Here is an 18,789-nt window from a genome sequence, read left to right on the forward strand (position 1 = left end):
AGCAGAGAGGGAACCAAAATGGGATGAATTTTTAATCTCCCAAAGCCAGGCTCCAGTGGCACACCTCTTCCAACAAAGCCACCCTCCCATCCTTCTCCCAAAGCCCCATCAGTTGGGGAACAATGACATGTCCCATGGGGAACATTCTTATTCAAACCACCACAATCTGGACTGTGTTTACCAGCATGATGTTATTATTGATTGTGCCAATATCGTGCTTGACTCCTATTTGTATATTGTATTAAATTCAAGAAATAGGTCAGCGGTGCTCATTTCAACTCACCATCTTTACAGTCTTCTTCTTTCCTCTTTCCCATGTCAGTGAAAGATACTACATGATACTACAGGATATCTCAAACTAGGTCTTCCTATTTGAAAGGCATATATATTCTTGTGCAAAATGGGAAGTCAACACCACATCGCTTCTCCTCAATACAGAGGGATTGCTAGAGTCAGATGGTGGAAAGAATTGCTAAAAGACAGTAACTTCTGGGCATGATGGGACCATAATTGCATATAAAAACTACCTATATATGACCTGAAGAAAATCAAGCTAGTGAACATCCCAGCATGGAGAGAGGAAAAGATCATGAATCTCCACTCCTAGCTGATATGCTATTGCCAGTTAATGGCTCCTGGTGGAAGAAATATTACCTTTGGCTAGGAGTGTGACCCTTGGAAGACTGCCCACACTACCATGCATGTCCTATACTCATGGACATATGGATAGCAATAATAAACCCAATGTTAAATTCTTAAAAATGTGAGAGTAAGAGAGGATCATAATGGAGAAGTTCTGAGAGGAGCTGGAGTGGAAAATATGGAATCAGATATGGTCAAAATATATTATACATTTTATGTATGAAATTCTCAAAGGAAATAAAATTTATTAAAAAATACACAAAAAATCCAGAACAAAACCAAGTAAACAGGAAAATGTTCCATGAAAAGTATTCACATGCAACAACAAAACCACAAGGCTTAATACTACAAAAAAAATGTAAAATGTGCAAAAGTGAGGAAGGAAAGTCTAGTCTGGAAATAAGTTCATGAAAGAGGAGCCTCCTATATGAACATGAAAGTGGGATCAGTTGAACCATCACTAGGAAGATTGTGTGTGTGTGTGTGTGTGTGTGTGTGTGTGTGTGTGTGTATGTGTGTGTGTGTGTGTGTGTGTGTGTGTGTGTATTAGATAGGCAATATGACCTGCTAACTCTCAGATTACTTGGTGTTGGTATATAGAACACATTTCTTATATATCCATTTGTTTCCTAGAAACAGAAACAAATACCAATTCTTTCTTTCTGCAGAGCTTAGATGGCCCACCTCCTCCATGTCTCATGTCAAGTCAGGTCAAATGGAATAAATCTTTATTTCTGTAGCTCAATAGCATGGGTTGGCCAAGGATTTGTTGTGTGCTTTTAGAAGAATACTTTTTCCTTGTGTAAACACTGTGCTATATTTTCAAAGGATTGTGTGACCTTTGAAGTGTGATTAAGCTTTTCAATGTTATATCCCTTATTATCCAATTAACATGTCTATCTCAATATTTGCACATTTTAATCAAATATATTTATCTATTTTTTAAGATAGTAAATATCTTCCAGACCACCCCCTTTTTCCTCTACTATCTAATGGCTTTTTGGACCCTGTTTTTATCAAGCCTTTTGCTATCTCTTGGCTCACATCTATACAGATTATTTTTATATAAACCCAAGAGTATAAAATAGATGAGTGATGCTTATAGTGAACTTGTAAACACATGTAGAACTTAAGAATGATGTACTAGGTAGCCTTTTGAATTATGAAGAATTAATAAACAGAATCTTCCCTGCTTTTTTTTGTCTCCTGGGGGCACTTGTGGTTATTTCTACGGGAAAACTCCATCTCACGAATGAAGGAGGAGTGTGGAAAGGAGAGAGGGAAGAAGAAAGGGGGAGAGAGAGAGAGAGAGAGAGAGAGAGAGAGAGAGAGAGAGAGAGAGAGAGAGATTCGTCTCCTCTCCTCTTCTCCAGTTGCTGAGAGGATGTGCTTTCCTAGTCCCTTGAGATATCTATTGCTTTTCCAGCAGTAGCCATGCTCTGAAGAGAAGGGTGAATTCAATCTTTTCTGGGCACTCTTCCAGACAGAACCTTGGCCAGGCACACTGCTGAGGGCAATTGCATCTGCTTTGCTTTTGAGCCATATGAAATGTGGCACATGAAGACGTTGGAAAATGACTCTCATGGCTTTGAGCAGCCCTTGTTTAATCTGTCGCACAGCTGAGCCCTGATGGAGGCAGGCCCACTGAGGATTCTGTCACTCTCACAGTGATCACAAGGTGTCCTCCCTGTTCTCTGAACTCCACTTTCACCTACCATGACAGAAAGCACCCACTTTTCTCTTGGACTCCCTTGTAGAGATTAAATAACATAGTGGGTGCAAAGTGATACACACAACTTTAAAAATTAGACTCGTTCTACTATCGTTGCTGTATCTTCCATTCGCAATTTCTTCATTGTTTCTCTGTGTTTAATCTATTTTCATTCAAGCCAATCAGAAGTCCTGTGCTAGGAACTAAAATGTTGGTAGTGTTTGGGCCCAAGTGCTTAGTGTTCCAGCACATTCCAACCTTCATTTGCATCATTGTTATGGCCACTGATGTTAAGTCTGCTTTCATGTGGATTGTCAGACATGCCTCTGTGTTTTGGCATTAGCTAAGGAGAACTTCCTCTCTCTAATTCTTCAGCACTCACTTGGCTAGACCAGCCCTAGCCATTTTTCAAGTGTGTATATCTGGTCAAGTATGGGAAATACGGTTAACCCTATTGCTTAAGGAGGGTTGGCACCCATTTTAGTGACTGAAACAGGGTAAAGGGAACAGCTGCTGGTTAAGGAAATCAACTGGATAACTAAGAATTTGACACAGACGTGGGGGGGGGGGGATCTGCAACAACTTCCACGTCCAACCTCAGAATAGCATTTCTGTCTGCATCTTCCTTCTAACTGGTGATGGTCATCATGACTGAAGAATGACACAATCCTCGAAAAGCATTGGGTTGGAATCAACAAAGCAGTGCGTGTCCCGTCATAGCACAGCTTCCTGTGTGTTTATGAACCATAACTGATCAATGTTACTTCCTTTCATATGTAACACATGAGTAGATTTTACCTATGTGTGAATATACCTAAATAATGTAAAAGTATGAACTTGCTTCTACCATTGAGCTATGCAATTTTATTTAAATTATTTACCATATCTTTACGCTATAAATGTTGTTATTCATATTCTATAAGATTGTGTATATATGTATTCGTGTGTACATACATTTTAAGAATTTTGAACCCTTGAAAGTTTACTATAGTTGGTGGGGGTAACAAATGGTAACAAAGAATGACACCTATGTGAGAAAAGGTCAAAATGAAACTCATTACTTTGCACGATAACCTAAAAATTTAATTAAAAATGAATAGAATATATTCAGAAAGTTCACAGATTACAGATACAAAAACAGCATAGTAATATGTTCATCTCAGTATGAATTTCAATTGATAAAAATGACATTCGGAGTGGTTTAATTTTTAGTTTTCGAAGAGAATAATTACACACTTTAATAATTGTGATCTTCCTAGGAACTATATACACAGTTTATAATTAAGGTATGGGTTCAATAGGCATATAGATTTCCTTATAAGCATTCCTTTTGTTTCCTATTTAAGATAGGTTTAGTCCAAGTCTACGAGGACTACATGTTCATTTTAAAGATGAAGGGAATTAAAACATCCATGGTTTAGGGAGTTAGAAATAGCAAGGGGTCATACTTTTTGATTTCCATCCAGTCTTCTTCTTTATTTTTAAATATATATGCAGTACTGGAGAATTGAATCAGAACACTGTGCGTTTTAGCCAAATAAGAAGTCTATCGCTGAGATGCTCTCTGCCCTGTGCTTTCTATACAAACTATTATTTCACCCCATGACGTCTTAAATTCCTCTCTTCACATTTCATAAAAATTTTCTTATGCCTCTAAGTACTTTATAAAAATCGTTTTATTTTCATTTTATGTGTATTGGTGTTTTTCCTGGATGTAAATCTGTGCACCACGTGTGTTCCTGGTGCCCATGGAGGTCAGAAGAGGGTGTCGTATCTCTCGGAACTGAAGTTACAGATGCCTGTGAGCCACCTTGTTGGTGCTGAGCATTGAACCCGGGTCCTCTGCAAGAGCAGCCAATGTTCTTGACCGCTGAGCGATCTCTCCAGCCTCTAGAAAAATAATTTTAATGGAAACCATCTATGTTAAATATGATTCGGTCACAGTGTTTTAATTCGTTTAAACGAATTCATTAAATCTTTCTTTACACCTAAAAGCTGTTGTTAATATGAAAGCAAGATTTTTAAGCAGGTACACGAACATGCACATCTTGAAATACCATAGTATTATTCATGAAATGATTTTATTATCTAGAGATGGATACTTACCTTTAAAACCTCTTCCCCTGCCTTGGCTTCCACAGACAATCTCAAATGTGAGCTTCGCACAACCCTCTGTGGTGAAGTCTGACAGTAGTTTAACCGTTTTGGGGTCAGAGTTAGGTTGACAAATGTGAGTTGCTGCAAAATCTATGAACTATGTGCTGCTTCCAAGTGTGTGGAAGTGGGCGAAGCTGTTGGTATCATCTGGGGGCCTCTCGCTGCAATGATGATGGATATGAAAGCTGTCTTATTCTTTTAACTTCCTCCTCTCCTGTTCTGCTGCTATGTTCAAATACTTCCTCTTTGTTTTGCTTATAGGGTCGCTTCCTTAAGGCAACAGGCGATCCTCCTGCCTCTGAACGTTGGGATTAGAGAGTGGTACAACGCCAAAGCCAAATCAAATTACTTTTAAACTACCAACCACACTGTTTAAGGTACTACTTATTTTGTGTATTTACCAGCACTTGGAAAAATAACCCGTCCTACCGCTTTAATGGGGTTACTACCTGTTAATTAGGTTTTATTGTTGCTGTGTCTCGCAGTGTGGTGATTTTTTTTTTTTTGAACACACATGCTTCTTAATAAAACCAACTGTCTTTCCTCTATGGGATTCTTTGGCCGAACTCTTGAGCACTCGAAGTCAATTTTCCCATAAAATAGACTATTTCAATCTTTTAAATTTCTAATTGTGTTTGTTTCCACGTCCTAGGATTAAATTTGGAAACTGGGTCAATGCACTTTTCATCCCAACAGATGCCCTAGTTTTCAGCCTTTCGGCTACAAGAGAAGCATTCCTGGGACATAGAGACATTTTTGCTTCTGAAGGCAAACTCACCTGGCCCTTATTCCTGCCTTTGACAGTCTGATACCTAGCATTGTTTATTTTTAAATTTCATTGTCTTATATGTAAGATAGCAATATATGTGCTAGTGACATAATTTCTTTAATACCCTCATTAGCATGTACATTCTATGGAGGCAGCTGTGCAGTCCCTGCCTATAGCCATGTCTGCACATATAGATCAATTCATATCTATACTCTGCAAACCACAGATTCCTAGCAGCGTATGCAACATTTATAATAGCTAGCCATGCTATTGCAATTTTTCCTCCTGGTATTATTTTGGGATTCTCTTATGCAAGCAACACCCAAACATGCATTTTCCTTTATATATGATTTTTTTAAAAAAATAATTATGTACTGTGTGTGTGTGTGTGTGTGTGTGTATGCGCGCGCGTGTACAAATGCATGCATGCTCTTGGGAGTCAGTTCACTTCTGCCACCTTGTGGGATCAGTGGATTGAACTCAGGTCATGACCATGCTATGCAACAAACCCATCTACCCTCTAAAGTTACCTTGCCAGTTTCAAATATGAATTTTTCAAACACTCATCTCTATGATTTCCTTAGGAAAGAAGCAAACCGGTTTCTGAGGATTCAGAAACCCAATTTAGGGCTTTGGTTTTTATTCCACTTTCTAGCTAGCTTCTTGCCTTCCTTTTTTCTAAACAGCAATTATTTTCCTTAAATTAATGTCTAAGAATAGCTCCTTGAACACAGCAGCTTGAAAGCTAGCCCAGGAGAAGGGCAGGGAGGTGTTGATTCTTGACAAACAGCAATTGGACACGTAATTAGAGGTGCTGGCTGGGTTAGGCTTGCCCTGTGAAGCCACCTCAGAGATCAGTGCTAAATAAAATGGACTCACAGATAATGCTAAGCTAAAAATTAAAGGTTGAGTTGCATCCAACATTTCTCTAGCGCCCCCTAATGGCAATGTCCAGTGCTAGATGCTAGAGGAATGTAAAGAGTGTGCTGAATTATAGGTCTTTGCTCAAACACGCACAATGGGAAGGTATAACAGGATTTGTTCACACAAACACGATATCCACCATCTAATTATGTTAACATGGCAAACAAGCTGGAGAGGGGCACAGCCATTTATTCTGTTGAGGCCAGGGGAGCTTTCTCCATTTGACCTAGGCTGAGTTTCCCAGTGGTGTTCTACCACTTACTGGTCTGTTCTTTCAAACACATTCCTTTATGCTGACTTTCTCTAATCCCAGTCTCAAGGGCATCCCAAGGGCTCTAGGGCCTCAAGGAGAAGAGTGAGGAAAAGAGCCATCCCTTCCAGTCTCCCCTGCTTGGGCCTTAGCTTTGCTTCCTCTGTGGCTCCAGCTCCAGCCAGACCTGGGTGCTGCGAATTCAGCTTCAATCCAGTCGTCTTGGCCTACGGATTCTGGAGATGCCTGTGATCCTCCAACTTTGGGAGATTCTGGGCTTTTTCTGGAGGATTGTCTGCTCTTTGCTGGCATGTTCGCTCTTCTGTTACTTACACAACAAATCCCGTGCTTAATCACTTCTGTGTAAATTACCTAGAGACATTTTCTGCTTTTTGATTTCACCCTGAATGACATGGGAGACAGAGCATCCCTAAGGAGACAGAATAGCATAGTTCCGTCTGTAAAAGAAAGAGGGAGCAGAGAACTTAATTTGGGAAGTTAAAGGCAGGCTAAAAATAGTCAAGGCTCCCATGCATTCTGAAACTGGGCTAATTAGCACTGCCATTCTAAACCCAATAGACCTTCAGGAAGGCAAAGGATGGCTTAGTGTTTGTAGACCGAATATAAGGAACAATGTGTATCCAACAAGATTTCAGTTATGTAGGTGAGCCAAGTGCCTGGAAATGTTTGGATCTAGTCTGAATTTCTTCTACAGGTTGACTCTTTTGGAAATCACTCACCCACCGAGAATGACAAAGCCAGAAGAGGTCAGCTTCATCCTCTTTATATGTACGGAGCCATGGTAGCTTCTGGATGATGAAGCAATAAGGCCAAGGTCACACACCTGGCACAGCCAGATGTAGAAGCTCCTTCTCCACTTCCAAATGCAAAGCCCTCTCTTTCCATTTCACCCTAGGAGGCGTTAGCACACCTCAGGTTCTGTCCTTTGCTAACTCCAAGGTTTTGAACTGCTTTGTTTCTCATTAATAGTTTAAAAATTCAAACTAGTAACAGTGAACCTATCACTCATTCCAAAGCAACCATTTTGGAGTGAGTTTTAAGTACAACGGTGTTCTTTCCATAATGGGACAGACATCCTACAGTTAACTGGAATGTAGATAGGACGAACTCGGGGAGTAGAGGAGCTTGTGAGTGGAACACATGAGGGTAAAGAGCTAAATGTATGCTCACACAATTAGCATTCATGAAATCGTGTAACTACATCATTTTATTTATTTTTTTAAAAAATCCAGACCGTGTTTTGGAATTAAATGAACACATTGAGGCCAAGACTTTAGAGACATTATCTGTTTAATAAATATGATTGTAAAAGCAATAAACAAGAGCAATTATACATTACACTACATAGTATTTAACAAAAAAATACATCAAAAAAGTCATTTTAAAATTAGAAGTAGTTCCAATCCTATAAGAAAACTTTCATATGTTTTTTTAATTGGCTTCCTATAAAAAGAAGTTGGCAAATGAAGGGGTCTCAATGCTCAGCTGGGATCCGGGACAACACACAACGGCTGCTGCCAAGCACCCCATTGCTTTCAAAGTTGCTGTTTGGAACTTCTGAGGAAAAAGCAAAGCAAACCTCTGCAATTTGGACCTCGAATCCAATTAGAATGAGGCAAGGGGGGAAACGACGTTAGTGGGAAGTTGAGGGTAGAGCATGTACGGTTTGCCCTTTGGACATTTAAGAGAGGTTGCAGTATCCAATTTGTAGCTTGCCCTGAATCTTACCTTCTATGGATTCCTCCCTACACTCCTTTGGCCTTAAATCCACCAAAGTCCTCATTGTGTTTGCACCTGCTTTTAGTGAGAGGTAGGCACTTGGTTCTGTCCCACTTGTAGGTTCTAAATGTTCCTTTCTTGTTGGGATTTGGCTGCAAGGCCTAGTGTGGTGGTTCTCAAACTTGAGCATAGGTATCATCATCACCTGGATGGCTTGGTGAAACATTTGGTTGGGACAGCCATGATTCATAATCAAAAAATAATACTAAAGATCCCTAGAATTTCCAAAATAGCAGGGTCTGTTTTTAGCCCAGTTTGAATCTGCGTTTCAAGCAAGTGTAAGTGACACTCTTATCTTGTCTTAGGCATCACACTTTGAGATCCACAAGCCAAGGTTATAGGGACTTGTAGGTCCTCTCTAAGAAGTACCTTGCCTCACCAACCTACAGGTGAGAGGGAGCTTTGAGGAAAGGCACATGAGGACACTGGAGAAGCTGAATCTATAGCTGACCACTTTGGGTACTGCCCAAGATGGCAGGAATTTCAGGCCCATCTCTATTTTACATGAAGACTTACAGACCCTTCTTCCCCATGTCTCTTCACCCACTCATTGTCCTTTTATTGACAAACAAATTTTCAAAATGTTATTCTAGGCAAGGCACTGTGCTAGATCAAGAATGTTGTTCATTTTTTAAAATATTTTTTTTTTTAAAATTAGAATCAATTGAACTGCAACGCTGAGGATTCCCTGTGCTGGTTTGAATGGACCTATTTTGGTTTCCAAATATTTTTGTCTTCCAGACTAAATATGGAAGACTTCAACTGAAGAGAATAATCACTGAAGATGTTTCCTATGAGATAGGAAGCCTGGCAGTTTGAGAATTGATTGATTATGTCCCCAGGCAAAATTGACCATATTGACATGGGGCACCTTCGACCATAAGCTTTCTGTTTGATTAACCTCTGACACCACCAGCTTTCCTCCTCTCCCTTTGCTTCAGCCATATAAGGCAAAGTCACCTGATCGCTGAATCAGCCATTCAAGAGCCAGGATCATACTGATCATTGGGATATACCAAGGCCCTTGACAATACCCTGTTCTTGGCTTTGGGACATAGCCAAGGGATGGTAGGTTCTGGAAGTGGTTTACCACTTTCATCCCAACTTGAGATTGGGATTTTTTTAGTACACAGTAATGAAGGGGAACTCAGTCACTAGAAGAACTTCAGCAGGAGCCCTGCTCCTTTTTTGTGAGCCTCTTGCATGATTCCTCTAGGGAAACTGGTTTTCTTTTGCTTCAAAGCCATGATAGGGGTAAGCCTTACTTTGCTGTAAGCAGTTACCCTTCCATTTATACTGAATTTTTCTTCATCAATACTGTGACAATTGAAGATTCGAGTACATACTTGGAATCAATGAGATCATCCCAAATGGTCAAAATCTCTTTCAAATATATGAGAAGACCGATTTGTATAGGTTTTTCAATACTCTTTATATTAAGTCCATTAACCTGTTTCTCCTTGAGGTTAAAATCAGTTTTATTTTACAAATATGGTTATTCTAGAGCAGAAATATCAAATAACAGCAACTATCACAGAAGATATTACCTTCCACCATAGTCACACTTTCAAAACTTTTCTCAAGAGAATCTTCTAGAATTGGACCACATAAGATTTTGTTAATGCACAAACCACCACTGCTCATCTCTATGCTTTCCTTTCCAAAGCACATGTCCAGGTTTGGAATACTATGGATGTAAAAACTCTTTAACACTCAGTGTATGTTTCCATGTGGGAAAACCAGAGGTATTTGGCAAAGAAAGGTTTTTGGGGAGGAGATAGAGGGGAAATGTAACTGAAGCCTGCCAGCTGTGCAGAACGCAGCCTGGCTAGAACGCAGGGGAGCTGGCATGCTTAAGATTGTACAAAATTGATAGAGCTAAAGACTTGTGAGTGGAGTAAGGGTTGGCGTAGGCTGGGCCAGTTTTAGGAAGTATAAGGTTTACTATCCAAAATCTAGCAACACAGTTGAGCAGACAAAGAGAGAGGCATCAAAAGATAATGGGGAACAGGGAGGAGAAAAACCTGAAAGATGGCGAGAGAACATGTTCATACATGGATGACAATCAAATGTGAAAGTAGGGTACCAAGTAAGTACTGGGGGAAAAAATCCCACTTGTGTTTTGTCTTTGTTTTTTTACATTCCTTGGGGGTAGGAAGAGGGAAAGCTGCAAGGAGAAAAGTTGAGCAAGAAACAAAGATGCTTTGCTTCCCAGCCTCCCTTCTGTTGCTATGGAACCTGCCTCCATGGGTATGAATCTTTAACTAGCATCTTTGTCCCTGCGGCCACAGAGACTGGAGAGAAAGCAGCCTGTGGTCGGTGCTGACCAACGGAGCCACTAACATTAACTTAGAAAGGAAATGTGACGCTAAGGAACACAGAGAAGCAGCTCAGGGTTTCATCCTGTGCATGTCTTTGTGGTTTTAGGAAGAGGCTGGGGATGGCTAATCCACCATCAGCCCCTAGGGCTAAAAGAACTGTTAAATCTAGAGCCAAGAATATTTTCAAAAATACATGCAGATATCCTTGGCCTGTATATGTTATGAATTTTCTACAAACATGACCGATCAGAAAAGGAGATGAGAAAGGAGGGGAGTGTTTTCCATTAAAATAGAGCACCTGTACACTGCCCCTCCAAACACGTTCTCAAAGTATTGTCCACATGCACAGGCTTAAAGCTAAAAACCCTTGTTGTCTGTGTCTGAAGAATTTAAAAGTTCCGATGCAGTGAGAGTGTTTACTTGTTATTTTGGATTTTGATTGTTTTTATTTTTATTTACTTTTTGTTTGTTTGTTTTTACTGGCGTCCTCCATTCAAACATTTACATAGGTAGGGATTTCTTTTGTGCTTTGATTCTCAGCAACTATGGAAATACTTCCTGGCGAAATAGGAAACAGAACAACAGAAGAAGAAAAAAAAAAAAACAAAGTTAGTGGTCATGAAGGATGATGTACTTGACAAGAGCGAAATTCTTTTCTGATCAGCAGGTCTCCTGTAGCCTTTGGGGGTTTTCCTTAGATTGCAAATTGTGCCCCAGCAGATCCCCGCTTTGGCGATGAAGGTGGTGTGGCTTGTCTTGGTCTTTGCAATCGGAGAGATGAGTCCCCAGGTTGAGTAGAAGGGGAGGGAGGGGAGGTTAAAGCTACTCTCCTAAGAGAAAACGTGTAACACTTACTCAATTAATGACACTGGAAATGGAACCGTGTCAGAGAATGCAACGTGCTGCGAAACGTTCAGAGTGAAGGAGGAAACACTACTTCAATAAACAGCCACAGTGACTCATACCACACAGAAATAGAGACAGAGAACCAAACGACCCCCGTAAATAATGCCACATTTGAGATGCTTTAGAAGGGAACAGAGTGCGCGGTGCTACTCTGGACAGGAAGGCAGAAAAGCTTCTATACATTTTCACCCCCAAGCTATTGTGTCCTTTTATCACCCTGTCTCCACCCAACGGAAGAAAATGAACTGTGAAAATTGGACACCAGATGTGGCTGTAGTTATTATTATCACTAGCTAGTGCTACTCATTGCATTTAAACTTCCTCTAATACAGCCCCAGACCTTGTTCAGATCCGGTGAAAAAGAGGATTCTCTTTTTCATTTGCTAACATTATTTTCCAAGTAACAGATTAAAAGTCTTTTCTATAAAGGTCTTCTAGGTGACCTGGCATCGCGACATTAGCATGAAGCATGGAGAATCCAATAATTTCTCCATCTCAGTCAGCCACAGACAGCAGGGCCACAGAACGGAAAGGAATCTGCAATGGCAGCTCCATGAGTGTGCCTAGTTATCCAAAACTTCTATAATAATGGTAAGATTTAGCAATTGAGCTTCAGGCTTCCTCCAGCTAGGTATCAGCCTCTTGTGCTTAGATCACAGGTTGAAGAGAACCGCATTGACACCCGATACCAAATCTTGTCAAAACAGAGAAAGGCATCTGCCTGCTCCTGTCATAGTCTACTTCTACTTCTCCAACTGGGCTCTCAGCATCCCCAAATCCTGAATATTCTACAAACAGCATGCCTTTCCTCCACTCAAGTTCTTCATCTCCACATTTCCACAGTGAGTTTCAAGACAGCCACTAAACAAAGCAAAACAACAACCCTCCCCCGCAAGTAGGTGAGTTAGCCAATCTCCTTACGGCTGGCTCTTCTGGTATTCTAAAGCAATTTAGTCTCAGAATCCTCTGTATAGAGACTTGTATGTTTTGTTCAAGACACTCCTCACCCCGTTTATTGCCTGTCTTTCTACACACCTCCCCTAGACTCTGAAGCTTTTCCTCCTTAAATAGCATTAGTGAAGATGGGAGTGCTCATCGATCATTTACGCTGGAAGTTTAGTGTTTAGGAAAGAGATTCTTTTTTGAAAAGGGGAATTTAATGAAAGTATAAAGCTAAAAAGGAGCAAGAAGGGGACATCTCAGCTTTTCCTCTCAAAGACGTTAGAGCAGAAAAAAGTTATGTAAAGCCAGATGGGGGTTAGAGGGCAGGTTAGTTGACTGCTCAGCCTGGGCAGCCGATGGCCACGGGCATCATTTACCTAGGAGATGGGATTCCACCTTCTCATCTACAAGCTGGCCAGGCCTCCTGAGGTCAGGGTGAGGGGCAGTGGGCCTGCTTTCAGTGTGGCTGACTGGATTGATCAGCTCTTGTTCTTTCTCATTTTGCATCTGGGCATAAACATTAATCCCCGGGATCTTCCTAAAACATTAACAGAAAGCATCACTGCCCTGTACCAGAGGTGACTTTCACTGTGACTTATTGCTTCCAAACCTGTGGGAAAGAGGAGAGGGGTGGAGGTGGGGATGTAGGAGGCTGAGGAAGAAACACACACCTTTTAAACTTGTAGATGACGAACACGGCCAACCCCACAAACACCACTGAGAGCAACATCAGCATGGCAGATCCGCTGTGGGTAGGAGTGAGGTCCACCAGGGGGGCTGGGAAGAAAGAAGGCACACGTGTGAGCAGAGATTTGAGCCGGTCCGTAAGGTTCATGCTCAAGCTTGGTAAATTGGAGGAAACCACATGGGATATGCAGGTAGGATACACAGTCCATAGCTAAGCATGCCTCTGAGAATGTACCAGTCCTCCGAGTGCCCTAGCCAGTTTATCCACACTGCAATAGAGCGGGGGAAACAGAGGAGGCCCTGGATCTATTCAATCCACTGCTAACTGTATAGAGCTGGGCTGGTTGCTTCACCTTAATGTCTCATACATAGCTAAAGAAAACTAGTGCACACTTCACTGGATGGTTGTGTTACACCTACTTATCAGTCTCATTATCAATGTTTCCTTTAACTCTAGTGCTGCTGCTGTCATTATTAGTAATCAATCAATCCTACTACTGGTGGGCTTACATCTTGATGAAAAGCCACTGCAGGATGAAACTATCAAACATATAACCTACTCCATACAGAACTTTGAAACCTACCACAGATGTACTCAGAACCCTTCCTTGGCCTTACCCCTGCTTAGGTAAAATCCTCTTAACAACCTTATTTTATAATAGACCATTCAGTGCTTTATGTGATTTACTGAGTGTTTTACTAAGACAGAACAGAAAAAGGGCTGCATTATACTATTGTGAGGTGGAAACATGGTACGTTTAAATAGTCTAGTCAAGGATGAGCTGCATCTTAATTATTATTAATATTACTATCACTATTTTTGTTACATTGATGCTTTGTATGTAGGCTTTTCTCACTGAGAACAGGAAGTAGCCACACCATAAATAAGAAGTGTGTGCGTGTGTGTGTGTGTGTGCGTGTGTGTGTGTGTGTGTGTGTGTGTTCCTGTGAATTTGTTCTATCTCTAACTGGGCAGTTACCAGATGAAAAAGTGTAAAGCACAGAACTGTTTCTCTGTTCATGGTCTGCTTTGCTACCCAGGAAGTTGATGCAAATGACTGGTTTAAGAAGTCAGTGCCCCGATGATAGAGTAGAGTTGCTCCATGCAATGGGCTCTATAATTTCTAAAATTCATAGCACTTAATCCTGGGACTTCAGCACCTCAAGTGCACGGACTTCCTCACAGACAAAGCTCAAATGTCTGCTTGCATGAGACGCACCTCCTGGAGTTTGTTTCTATGTCAGTTCTCCACAGCTCCTCAGGGTCAAAACTCTTAACACTTATAATGATTGTTTGCAATTAATTTTTACCATATCAAGAACTGACCTTCAGCAAATGCGGTATAGTTCAAGCCGGAAAACAATCTACCTGCACCTCATGGAAGCGTGGACAGTGACCTTTACCATCCATCAATTTAAGCAAAGCCCGATACCCAGAAACACAAGTGACCTTTATGCACCCTTTCTATGACTTTTCCCTGTTGAAAGCCAAGAGGGTGATGCTCTGGTCATCCAAGCAGAAAAGTTCAAGAGTAAATGACTGCAATATTAATGGTCTCAGACAAGACCCATGGTTGCAACTGCGCTGTCTGAATTTGGAAAGCTTGTAGTGGAGGTAATACCAGAGAATGTAATTCACAGGACTATAAAGTCAGTGCGAAGTGAAAAGTTGAAGCCTCTTTTTCAGGAAACACTGTAATTTACTCAGGAGGAACTGAATATAAGGAACTCTCTTGCTCTCTCACCACTGTAAGCCTACCAGCTTTGTGCCTTTCAAGCACGTCCTGGTGCAAGAGAAGATGGAGCAGTGTCACTCCAGTGGAACACCCAAAGTCCATGGTGCTTTGTATTAAAATAAGAAAACGAAGCTCTTGATACCATCAGCACATCCCAAAAACACATCTGAGTGGCTGCTGCTATTAGTAGGACATCACAGGAGAAAAGGACACTTCCCATTGTTACAAATATTGTCTTGACTATTTTTAACAGATGGGAGACAGGGGCTGTCAACCACACGACACAAACAAAAGCAGCTAAATTTCTGAGCTGAAGGCTACCCTGCAGAAAGAACTTCAACTGGTTAACAGAAAGGACCCTTCATACACACCTAAATACCCACAATGCTATATGCCCCAGTGTGGGTAAAGGAATAAGAAATTAAAAAGAACGCTTCTCAGGAAGGAGAGTTAAGGCTAAATTGATATATAGCATGGGAAGAAAGTTCACAGGTGACATGAGTTAAAAATATTATGCTTTACAAGGAGTCATTAGGATTCTAGTTCATATACTTTTAAACGTTGATGAGACACACATGTGCCTGTGAGGAGATGGGTCATAGGTAGACAGACAAACAGAGAAAAAGAGAGACAGACAGAAAGATAGAAAATAGACAGATAATAGAAAAACTGTCATCTCAGGACCAATCTTGTTATTTCCATTCTTACATACAATGCCCACAAGCTCAGGCACTGTGTTGTTCCGAAATGACTCTGCCTCCCCACCCTGTCATTCTTTGTTATTGCAATATCAGTATCAGATGAAAGGGATACAAATATAAGGTAAGGGTAACCTAAAGGAAACCACTAATTTTCCAATGAACAAATTGTGATCCAGAGGGGCCAAGGATGATGAAGATGGTCAGAGGCATGAAGTTAAGTTCTGCAAACCAAGCCGCAGCACAAGAAGAATATGAGAGATGAAGCCATGGACACGACAGAGCTTATTTGAAAGGGTAACAGTTGGCAATTCTTGTTGTCAGTATTTTTTCTGTTGAAACAGAGTCTCTCTACATAGCCCTGAATGTCCTGAAATTTACTCTGCAGATCAAGCCGGTCTTGAACTCACAGAGATCTGCCTGCCTCTACCTTCCTTCTGAGTGCAAGGATTAAAGGTATGTGCCACTAAGCCCAGTGTAATTTTGAAACACATGGAAAATAATATGAGAAACTTACCTTAACCCTGTTCGTACTCACATGGAGGGAAACACACATCACACGTACATGTGTGTGTACACACAAACACACCTGGACACCGTTTGCTTCCACCTCCCATTGCTTTCCTCTCTTCTGGTTGAATTTTCAACCTTACACCATTCATACCCAGATCACAATTCTTAAAGAGGCAGCATTAGGATTGTTGGGTAATTGTCACATTCGTTGGAGACTGTTAGTTTCTGTAGTTTGGGTTCTAGAATGTGCTGTCCATTCTACCTCCCAGTTGTGCATCTATTAGTCACTCTGGGGGAGCAGGGGAGCAGCACACAGCCAACAGCAGCGGGGGTGGGGGGGAACTGGGTGGCACCGCCCCTGGTTTTCCTTGCTTGACTTCTCTTCTGCTTACTGATCGGTGCCTGCACATTAAGCTGCCTATTGCTATTCATACAGTAGGGTCTCCATATCTTAATTTCCCCAATATTTAGGTATGTTTCTATGCTTTGCTGAGGAATGGAAACTGGTGATAAATGGATTTGGGCTTGTTGCGTGGAATTAGCATAAATTAATTCCTCTGTAGTTTCAGCTCCAATAAGGTAGATGTGGGGGAGGAAAAACTCAGAGAAGGTTTTTGCCATTATAGATGCACAGTGTATAACATGGCTACAAGCCATTACTCCAGGTGACTGGACACCGGATGCCTCTGCTCACACACCATGGCTAACAGCCTGTGAGGGACTTGAGGATGCTTCAAATTATTGTATTCTATTCACAAGAATCTTAGTTGATTATAGTAATAGAAATGCTACCTCGTCCATAAGAGTGATTGACATATAGAAAATGTCAAAGTCATAGGTAATAGATCTGCATGTGAAAGCAAAATCCAAACTCCATACTTGGGCTCAGTTTGGGGCTAACTGAGTTGATGGAAGGTCAATTCCTCATTTGGAAAGAGCAAGTGAAAATAATCTGTGCTTCAGTACAGTTGTGAAATGTCAAGAGCTGGAACTGACTATGAAGAACCTGGTATACCAGACATTACAGAGAGAGAGGGAGAGAGAGAGAGAGAGAGAGAGAGAGAGAGAGAGAGAGAGAGAGAGAGAGAGAGAGAGTTCTGAAAAATGATGAGTTTCTCAGTGCAGTCAGTTTGGGAAATGGAACCCTTGGTATTTCCCCACCTGGAGACTCTTAGTGAACAAAAGTGTATAAAAGGTATCCAATCCTGCAGGAGGGAAACACGTTTAGCTGAGCCACAGCTTTTCACAAATCCAATCAACCACAGAACCTTTTGAAATGTAGGTCCAATTAGTTCAGCAAGGGGCTTGTTTGACACTTTTCTCCTCCAATGTTACTTTTATCAAGAAATTGCAGAAGCCAGCACACTCTACCTTGGTTTTTAGTTCTTTCCTTCCTTGCCTCTGAAGCACACCCAAAGCTTTATATTAATTACTTGAAATATAAAAATTGTGGAACCCAGGACATACTATTTAATTTATTCATTGCTGGAACAAAATTCCTGACCAATGCAACTTAAGGACCAGGGTTTGGTTTGACTACCTGTGCTGTGGAATGTTGTCCCCAGTGAGAAAGGCATGATGAGAAGGACAGAAAGATGCTGGTCACATTGGGTCTATAGTCATAAAAAGGCATTGAATTCCGGTGCCCAAATCATTTCATCATTTTTATTAAGTCAGGAGTTTCAGCCTGTGGAATGTTACAGTGCACTGACTATTAAGGCAGGTTTTCACACATCATTAAACTTACTTATAGAATCCACCACATATATGTCCACATGCTAACCTAATCTACAGGATCCCGCAAAGGCGTGACCAGAAACTTGTCTCCTAGATGATTCTAGATGCAGTTGGGTTGACGCTCTGAGGGATTAAAGTGATATGGCAATGTCACAGAAAAGAAATTAGAACAAAAAGTGGGCAGAATGACTTCCATTTGCAGTGCACCCTAGATTTGATCATGGCTTCTCTTCCAGGTCACACCAAATTGTAACCATGGGCATCATAATGCTTCCTCCAGCTCTCATAGCTAATGGGGAAGCAATGGACTGAGGGACATCCAGCACCCTGAGTTTCCATATAAACTACCAAACCTTAATCATTGTAAGTGGTCATTTTCTAATGGAAAAGAAAAAGAACCCTTAAACCCACCCAATCCAATACTGACAATTAATATCTACTTGAGGGCTTTCCCTGAGAATAATCCAGTAAACCAGTGGCTCCCCAGCAAGTCACGTATTTTCTTTGTCCTCTATACTCACTCCATAAAAGTCAGTCCCTTGTGCCCTGTGAGGATTCCTGAAAGAGGAACAGCCCACCCCATCTTTGAGTGCTGGGATTACTGGTGGGTGCCACCTACCTGGTTTTAACAGTGCTGGGATCAAGTCGTCCAGGGAGGGCCTGTGCATACCAGGAAAGCACTTAACTATCTGAAGGGAGATAGCTTTCTTAAAAGAACCAACCAAGAAACTATTGTGAGCTGAAGTGTGTGTGTGTGTGTGTGTGTGTGTGTGTGTGTGTGTGTGTGTATAATATATATATGTAATATACATATATATGTATATACATACATACATATGAAGGAGTCAAAGTCATTTAATCACATTATAGGGGAAGATATATTTACGTCTCTTGGCACCTGTTATTATTTATCATAGCACCACAGTGATTTAATAACTGTCTGAAACAACCTGGCTGTTTAAAGAGGAAAATATATTTAATTTCAGGAAAAATAGA

At 41.1% G+C, this 18,789-nt stretch overlaps 1 protein-coding gene across 12 annotated transcripts in view; it reads right to left on the bottom strand.

Moving 5' to 3' along the window:
• Window positions 1–3,410: 3,410 nt before the first annotated feature.
• Window positions 3,411–18,789, bottom strand: part of Sorcs1 (sortilin-related VPS10 domain containing receptor 1) — a 513,725-nt gene continuing 498,346 nt past the window's right edge. For 4 of the 12 annotated variants that reach the window (XM_006231525.4, XM_039080717.2, XM_039080727.1 and 1 more), the window contains 3 exons: window positions 13,094–13,199; window positions 12,800–12,960; window positions 7,747–11,335 (listed from right to left, as the gene is read on the bottom strand). In XM_006231525.4, the coding sequence (XP_006231587.1) occupies window positions 11,235–11,335; window positions 12,800–12,960; window positions 13,094–13,199 (368 nt within the window). In that variant the 3' untranslated portion in view covers window positions 7,747–11,234. Of the gene's footprint in view, window positions 4,244–7,746; window positions 11,405–12,799; window positions 12,961–13,093; window positions 13,200–18,789 lie in introns of those variants that run through there. The other 8 variants (XM_006231519.5, XM_006231520.5, XM_063265314.1 and 5 more) reach the window with 8 other exon arrangements.

The sequence above is a fragment of the Rattus norvegicus genome, chromosome 1 (genome assembly GCF_036323735.1).
Source record: "Rattus norvegicus strain BN/NHsdMcwi chromosome 1, GRCr8, whole genome shotgun sequence".
NCBI lineage: Eukaryota > Metazoa > Chordata > Mammalia > Rodentia > Muridae > Rattus > Rattus norvegicus.